Source organism: Penaeus monodon, chromosome 14 (assembly GCF_015228065.2).
Source record: "Penaeus monodon isolate SGIC_2016 chromosome 14, NSTDA_Pmon_1, whole genome shotgun sequence".
Lineage (NCBI taxonomy): Eukaryota > Metazoa > Arthropoda > Malacostraca > Decapoda > Penaeidae > Penaeus > Penaeus monodon.
This window is the reverse complement of record NC_051399.1, coordinates 43,259,330-43,268,072: the sequence shown is the minus strand read 5'-3', so window position 1 is coordinate 43,268,072 and position 8,743 is coordinate 43,259,330. Positions and strand designations below refer to the sequence as shown.

At 36.7% G+C, this 8,743-nt stretch overlaps 1 protein-coding gene across 1 annotated transcript in view; it reads right to left on the bottom strand.

Moving 5' to 3' along the window:
* Positions 1 to 1,066: 1,066 nt before the first annotated feature.
* Positions 1,067 to 8,743, bottom strand: part of LOC119581166 — a 51,574-nt gene continuing 43,897 nt past the window's right edge. Inside the window, exons 6-12 of the mRNA XM_037929551.1 lie at positions 8,670 to 8,743; positions 7,315 to 7,512; positions 6,715 to 6,936; positions 4,953 to 5,120; positions 4,090 to 4,382; positions 3,614 to 3,776; positions 1,067 to 3,445 (exon numbers count right to left, since the gene is read on the bottom strand). The exon at positions 8,670 to 8,743 is cut by the window's right edge and continues 89 nt beyond it. Coding sequence (XP_037785479.1) covers positions 3,261 to 3,445; positions 3,614 to 3,776; positions 4,090 to 4,382; positions 4,953 to 5,120; positions 6,715 to 6,936; positions 7,315 to 7,512; positions 8,670 to 8,743 — 1,303 coding nt within the window. The 3' untranslated portion in view covers positions 1,067 to 3,260. The remainder of the gene's footprint in view (positions 3,446 to 3,613; positions 3,777 to 4,089; positions 4,383 to 4,952; positions 5,121 to 6,714; positions 6,937 to 7,314; positions 7,513 to 8,669) is intronic.

Sequence of the window (8,743 nt, the reverse complement as noted above, 5' to 3'; positions counted from 1 at the left end):
ATATATATATATATATATATATATATATATAATAATAAATATTATATATATATATATATATATATAATATATATATATATATATATATATATATATATATCACTCACTCACTCACTCACTCTCTCTCCTTGTATGGCATCTCAATAAAGGACTAGTTTATGCAATGCTTGTGACATTTACAAACAGGTTAGTCAAAAGTGGCCTTGTGTTATATATTACTTTTTATAACCATTGATCATAACAGATTTTTCTATAATATCTATATTCTAATATTTAATCCACCTCTGAGTTATATTTCTGTTTATCATTCCTACCTGGTTTCATTCACCAAGGTATTGATACATGAAGACAGATTGCCAAGGAATTACAAGGAAATGGGAGTTAGGAATGGGAAGCCACAATAGGCTCTGTTTTGATAAGTTCAGTTTGTGTTCTTTGTAGGTCAGTTCTTACTTATTGCTTATAAAACTAATTACTTAATTAAGGATATGTGCCTTTTGTTTATAACATGCAGGATAAACCAAGGCTATTTTTTTTTTTTTTTCAAAACTTAAAATGTTAACATTTTTGTGCATAAGATGTTACTTTTGAACATGCTTCAAAAGATGTTATTTTTCATAAGCATTTCAAAATACTGACTACACATTTCATTTCATTTTAAATATTTGTTTATATTTCCATCATCTATTACGTTTTGCAAGAGTCCTTGTCTGAAGGCACACTAAATCATTAACATAGTTTATTTATCATGCAAAAAGTTTGATAGTGTCCTGGTTATTTGTAACATTTTATTTTTTTCCATTTCATTTTGAAACCATCGTTCATTTATAATTTCATAAGGAGCCTCAGAATGGTCCTCGCTGAAAGATTTCCTATATGAACTATTCATCACACCAGTTTCATTCTTACATTGTGTTGGTAATTAATGAGGGCCTATCTGCTAATTTTTCAAATATTTCTTGCAAAAGTTAGCATAAATTATAAAGCTTACAGACAAACTCCATACAAATGGAAAGTTCACACAAAGAGAAATACAAGAAGTTGAAAGATTAAAAAAAAAAGATAATTTATGACAAAAAGTAGCCTTTATTCACCTGGCAAAACAACCGGCCTTAAGAACAGCATACATCTCACAGTATGTATAGGGTTGAAAATGAAATACCATTTTGGTGTGCTTCACCTTTACTATCAAGAGTACCATTATCATTATGCCTGCTATACAGAGGATCGGACAAGTCTACCACAGCAGCAAGGCCCAAATTCTTTATTGTGGTACAAAGTTTGTTAACCTGCTGCACCCTTGGCAAGGTTAGAGCCATCTTAATATAAGACAATGTTGGCCTGAGAATGGGAGATGCTCCGTTAGCAGGTATGAGCCCACCCGACACGTTTCTGTGGGCACCTGCAACCTACGCACCTGCTACCAACACTTGTCCACTAAAAACACATTTGCCTCAAACAGTTGTTCATACATTTCTATATGTTACCAGTGATGCAAATATGGAAAATAAAATAATATAACATGGACCAGAGTGTGGGCAGAGGCAGGAGGAGGTGCCACAGCTGCATTACTTGCCATCGATAACACTATTGGCTGGTGGAACAGAGTCACAAAGGGGGGAGACATAAATGAACCCTACACTTATGTGACAATGAAAGATAATCTACTAAACAAAGGTGCATATCTAAAATGGAGTAAAAATAAATTATATTCATAATCACTGATGCATATGCATGACATCTTACAGATGTGGCTAAATATACAGAAAACACAGAGCCTAGTAGCCTCAATAGGGAGAGGGGACAAGAAGCCTATCATCTTCTGGATCCACAGGGTTACGGGTTTCATCAATGAAGGAGGAACGAGGAGAGGGAAGGGTCAGGGGAGGGGTGGGGTGGGGGTTGTACTTGGTATACAGCCAGCTGGACAGGGTTCTACCGACTTTTAGGAGGGCCTGCATTCAGTATATAATTTCAATGGTGGACAAAATATTGCATTCAGGCTACAAGGCTAATCATATGTTATAGAACATCAGCCCTGCTATTTGGTTGTTTCCAAAGTTGGGACATCAGAACACTGCAGTTAAGATTATAAGATGAAGCAGAAGACTGTAAACTCTAACAAAAGGATGGTAATATTGTGATAATATATGATTAAATCAATATATTGCCTTCTACATACAGAAAAAATGAATTTCAATATTGTTAGAAAGAAATGAATGGATTAATAATGTAAACTATCTTTGAATAACATAAATGTTTTCTAGTGATGTAAGTTGCAGTTTTGAGTTCCAACATGCAAGAAACAAATTCCTCCATCAGTAGTCATTAGAAGCCGACTTTTAAAAAATCAGGGCTGATGGAAAACCAACTTCACAGTCGTGCAATATTTACATAATTATTAAAATGAATGTATGGAAAAGAGCCATCCCATTGTGCACGACAACACAACACCACAGGTCATCTGGGCATATGGTCCTTGGTACTAACATTATCCGAAGTTCTGCAGCAGTGCTGGTGGAATAGGTTTGTTGTCATCTTTCTCATGCAGGTAATTCTTTTAGATCTGCTGCTTCTTACAAATATTTGTGGTTTGAGCAGTTAAATCATCATAAAGAGCAAATGATTCCTCCAAATGTCCCCTCTCTGCAATATGTACTATTATGGACATTGAGAGGATAGCAACCATCTGTTTTTATATACACTCACAGCAGAACCACTGGACACATCATTATCAATCACCAACATAATTATCATCATCACCATATTCATTATCATAATCATACTAAGACACTTTCACAGAGATTACTGGTTCCTCCAAGCAGTCTCTAGGTATTATCAGAGCTGATAGAACCAAACTAAAAATCCTTTCTTTTATTATCAAGAGTCAAAAGCACTTCTGGTCAAAAATAGGGTTGATAACCCCAAGGCGAACCCTGGTGTGTGTACACTGAGCCCCCTCAACCTTCACTTCACTTAACTATTTATGTGCTGTGGTGACACTCACTACTTTGGAGACAGAATGGAGTGAGCTGATCTGGAACCTTGCTTAACAGCTGCCATTCTATGGAGTCATCTTTGGTTTTTGCCCTGATACTGAATCACCATCATAAGTGCATATACACAAATAGCCAAGTGAAGGCCAAGGTTGCCACTCTCTGATAGTGTTAAGTCTTTTATGCTCAAGCTGGCAAGTCTAACGATTAGACTGAGAGACTTTTTACCAGAAAGTGGTCAGAGGGAGCAGGTTCAGCTTGTGTTCATGAGTTGAGCCATGGGTGTTTGAGGCACTCTCCAGCAGTAGCGCGTTCTGATGGTTCAAAAGCCAGCATTGGATTCAGGAAGTCACTAAAAGCTCGGGCTTCATCCTCTGGCCATTCGTATTTCTCTGTCAGCACCTCAAACATGCCCCAGGGACGGAGCTTTGTGATATGCCGCAAATCACCTGGAGTGGAGAAAGAAAGAGATGAGTTGGAGTACATATTTTCCAATAATGGTCCATAAGCTTTTTCAGTAAGATAAAAAAAGTCCTAAGGTGAATCATACTTAAACAATGTTATATCCAAAGAGTAGTAAATACTTGCACCAATGTATCTTGATCACTTATACTTACCTTTCTTGTCGAAAAATTCCTTTGAGTATTTTCCAGAATGGGCTATATGACGGGGAATTTTACCAAGAAGCTCAATGATGTGTGCTAGATGATCCTCATCACGAGTATAATCAGCTCCACTGTGTGGCTCAAACAGATAATCTCCAGTTGCCAACTCAAATGCCTTGGAGGGAGAAAACATATTTTAGCTTTGGATTAAAATCTAGTAAAATTTACGGTGCTTTAACTCATTTCAATTACACATTAGGGAATTCTGTAACTTGCCTTCTGACAGATCTAGGCACCTGTATTATCATAAACTCCCTAAAATGCCATTGTTCAAATAAAAATAAGAAGAAAAGAAAGATATCTAATCCCAAGTTTACTTTCAATCAAAACAATAGTACAAACATCAACTTAACAAAACAAATGTACTGTGCCATAAAATACTTTGCAAACTATACGGAATACTAATGTGAACATAAGAAAAGACTCACCATGCAGGCAGTACTCCACATGTCAGCAGGACAACCATAACCAGCTCCGAGCAGGACTTCCAGGCACCTGTACTGTCGAGTCTGGATATCTTCAGTGAAGTGATGATCCACCCAGCAAGCATTACCCAAATCAGCCAGCTTGACCTTCATGTCACACACTTCGTGAACTGGGTCTGGCGTGCGGTCAATGGATTTATGGTCTGGGCATGAGGCTACTCTGCGCATTCCGACTGCACTGCCACTGTTACTGCCTCCACTTGTGTTACTGGAATTAGCCCCTCCATCCTCACCTTCTGTGTATTAAGAGAAGCCAATGAGTACTGCCATGTGAGAAGAGGAGAATCTTCCTATCTTGGACTTAATATATTTTTTTCATAACTTCATTATCATGATGCATGATAACTTTGTAGTTAAAAGCTGTGAGTTTGTATGTATATGATAAACATACTTTTTTTTTGCCCTAAGTCTATCTTCATAAAAATTGCTTCTCATAAAACATATGTGGGGGAAAAAAAAAAAAAAAAAAAAAAAAAAAAAAAAAAAAAAAAAAAAAGAAGAAAGAAAGAAAGAAAAACACTACATGTAATAAGTGTATGTAAATCTTCTAAAGAAAAACACATTTAACATAGCAACTGATATAAACAAGATTTTAATAGTTCATCCTTCTTTAAAAGTTAGAGATAATGACACGAACACTACCAAAATAGATATCTATTATAATCACTTTCAAGAACAGCAGAATAATTCCATCTATTACCCTTATTATGTACAAAAAGACATATATGATAAAACTCTTGCTTAGAATGACAAAAAATATGAAATAGTAAAAGAAATAAAAAAAGAATGAAATTATCATTAAGCACCTTCATCCTCTGGGGGAAGCCTCATGTCTGGGGTTATCTCAGACTCTGAGCGACCTAGTGTTGGGCGAGGACTGTCGTGGCCATTCATGAGGGGGTCTAGTGAGAGCCCCACTGCCCCACCTGGTCGCACATCGCCCTCACACATCTCAGCTAGACTCTTGCGGTGTTCTGAAGTTTAATCACAACACTTGTTAATCATGCATGAATTACTACAAGACATCCTTGACTGAGAGAGATGGTCCACCTTATCAGTCAGGCCAAGTGTTCAGTTAGTCACAGATTAATGCTAAATAAAGGTTACTTGTTTCAAACTTTTTGGGTACTGAATTCCTTTGACTTGAAAAGTTTCATGTCATGCATAAAGAATGCAAATGCAATGTTCATTGTGAAAGAGCCTGTTTCCATATAATATATAACAGTTTCTTGCCTTCATTTTTTCAAGAACCTAGGGATTCAACTGAACCAAAAGACAGAAAACTCAAAGTTAAAGGATAACCACAAAAAAAGAAGGGACAAAACTACACGACTGACCCGTTTTCCTTTAATCCCCAGGATCCAGGCGACTTGACCATCATGTCACCATAAAATTTAGCCAAGGGCCATGTGACAGACAAGGAATATGCCATCATGGAAAATTTTTACTGTGGGCCAGGGAGACTGGAATATGCCATTAATGAAAAATTTGGCAGTAGAAAGGGAATGACAGGAATGACTTGCTCTTGAAGTGTAATTAGACTCATTAGGACATTTAGGAAGGGGATCTGGTATTATTTGCACCAGAAAACAAGAATGGAATGTACCATCCAGCTCCAGGAAGGACACCAGGACCATACTCAGAATCCTATTCCTGGCCACTACCATCAGTGAAGCAGGGTGTATTACAGACAACTGATTGTTACAAAAATATTAAAAACTGAAAAATAACAAAATGTTACTTATCATTCTTACTGAACTCAGTTACAGATTCACTACATGATACGGAGTTTGTGCAGGGAAAAAAGTCTATTATCATCTTGATACAGCATATCAAATGACATTGGAAAATGGAAAGAAAGAAAAAAAGAAACAAATGAAGAAAAAGAGAAGGAAAAAAAAAAAAAAAAAAGTCATCTTGACACTGCATGTGCTCCATGTGTGCTGGGCCAACAGACTTCATACCCTGAAGAGTTGCCACTCAAGTAATCCTAATGCCCAGATTTTGGGCCACATGGTGTCAGGAAGGCACCCGGATCCAACAGATTAATTTATATGAGAATCAGAATGGTATTTAAGTAGATATTTTCTATTATATCAATATTTCAACTAAACTGAGACTAATATACCCAATTATTTTTCAAGTCTATATATATATTGTTTTTGAAGTCAACACTAAGTATCTTATTACAAACTATATCATAAAAAATTGTGAAGTTTAAGGTATCAATCTATTTTAGTGAGCAGAATGCATTCTAAACCCCATCTTAGACATCAACTTTACCTGCCTCTTGAGAAATCAGCCCCTTTACCCGACTCCAATGGATCAATGAAGACATCTACACACACATGCAAAATGTATACATACATGCAAAACACACACGCACATACACAATTATCAACCTTGTTAATAAACAAATTTTCATGGGTCTACCATGTTCCCAGGCAACCTAAACCTATTAACTGAACCCTAGAAATTCCCTCACACAGACATAACACCTTGATACAAAGACATTCCCTCCTAATTAAAAAGTTAGCCGAAACTACAAGTGTACAGCCCAACACTCACCAAGCTTCTGTTGTGCCTCCTCCTCTAGGGTGAGGCTTGGGGTGATTAGGCTGGGCTGTGGGGGTAGCTTTGGTGGAGGCTGCACTTTCTCTTGTGAAGTGTCCCCTACTTGAATCTTTACGGTTTCCTCTTCCAGCACTTCTGGTGGCTTGTCGCTCTGCTGTCCATTGGTCTGAGGTTCCATAGTGCTGCTCTCTTCTAAACTTGAGTCATTACTTAGCACTATAAGATATAAATTTGAATTAGTAAGGAATTCTGAACATACATAAAATAGTTATCTTTTATACTTGAAGTAATCATACTTGATCTACATATACTACTGAAATAAAGGAATTATTCTTAAACTAGTACAATTTATATCTTTGATCTAATCTATTTAATCAATCTAAAAATCTTACCAAATTTAAGATATCTGATGTTAAATTATTTTACATACTAGTGACTATATAGAAAAAATAAATAAAATATAAAATACCATAAAATAAATAAACAAAATATAAACCAATCAGTCACTCCATTTCTAAAGCATAAATGCCACACAAATCATAAAAAGCTACCACTGCTTCCATACACCCAGCTGAGCAGTGTGAGCCTACTTACCAGAAGTGTTTGGCGTGTGCAGTTCGCAAGCCTCGAGAGCTAGACGTGCTTCCCTCTCTTCTAGTTCCTCCAGTTCCCTCATTTGGTTCTCCAGCAATGCCTGCTTTGCCTTTTGCTTTTTCTTCAGTTTTTTCTTCTTATTTTTTGACATTTTGGCATTTGGATCTGGCTGAGTGTAATGCTTTGGGGCAGTGCTCACTGTTGGGGAGACGGACACAATGAATGTCTTCCTTTTTTTTTTTCTTAACACAGATAAACCAAGGAGTAGCAGATGAGATACCAAACATACTGAGAGATAACTTGATAAAACAAAATCCTAAGAAAGAGGAAGAGAGCCATTCCACCTAAAAATATAACAAAATATATAAAAGCAAATCATCTAAGACATAAACCAAAAGAGGAAAACAAGACGATGAAAGAAAAACTAGGGGGAACAGATAGTGGGGGAGGGGTAGGACTTCATCATGCAATGGAAAGGCAGCCATTATCTCCCATCCCCCTCCCTAGTTCCCCTGGGGAACAAGATGCTCATTCGCACCCTAAGACAACTGAAACATGCTTCAGAAAACTGATTGCCCAAGGGATCCCTCTTGCAGCTGGGATTTCCAAGGAGGGTGCAAGCGAGATTCTGCCTCTCTATGCTCACGGCTTGGGCCAGGCCACCTGGGTGGCAGGATACAAGTGTTTTTACTTCTTTTCATAAATCTGATTTTGATGCTGTTACCATCCTTTGCTATAATGCTTCTGTGATCTTACCGTATTATACTGTAGTGCTTATGAACACTGGGTAAAATTATTAATGCATAATTATAGTACACATTTATGAATGTAGAAAAAAATAAATAAAATAAAATAAACATGACAATATTTCAATATATCAGATCCATGGGATGTACGTTAGAACACACTTATGAAGCAAGTAGTGGAAAAATCTTTCACAATAAAATATACAAACATATATACATGCATACATAGTTTACAATTACTTTCTCAGTCTGCAATACCTTTAGGAATAATAAATGTCATCTTCTACCTCTTTCTCTGACCTAGAAGAATGGTTCCTTAATCTGATATGATCATAACATATGAAGTGCATAAAAAAATAAGCAAAATACTACTACCAAGTAAACACTATAAAAGCACTATAAATGTAGAAACCCCCAAAACTTTATCACCCAACTTTATATTGGACTCCCTTAAATCTGAACAACGACAACATGGATAATAGCAATGATGTTCCTGCTCATAACAATAACAATAGTAATACCCTTACATAGAGAAAAGAATTACAAGCATAAGCAAGTTCCAGTCTTATGCCTAAAACTTCCTCCCTCTAATCCAACAGCAGAACTTACCCAAAGAACCAGGTAGCTTTAGTCCCATTTTCTGCCACTGGGTTGCCTCATAAGCAAGTTTTCTGATGTATGAC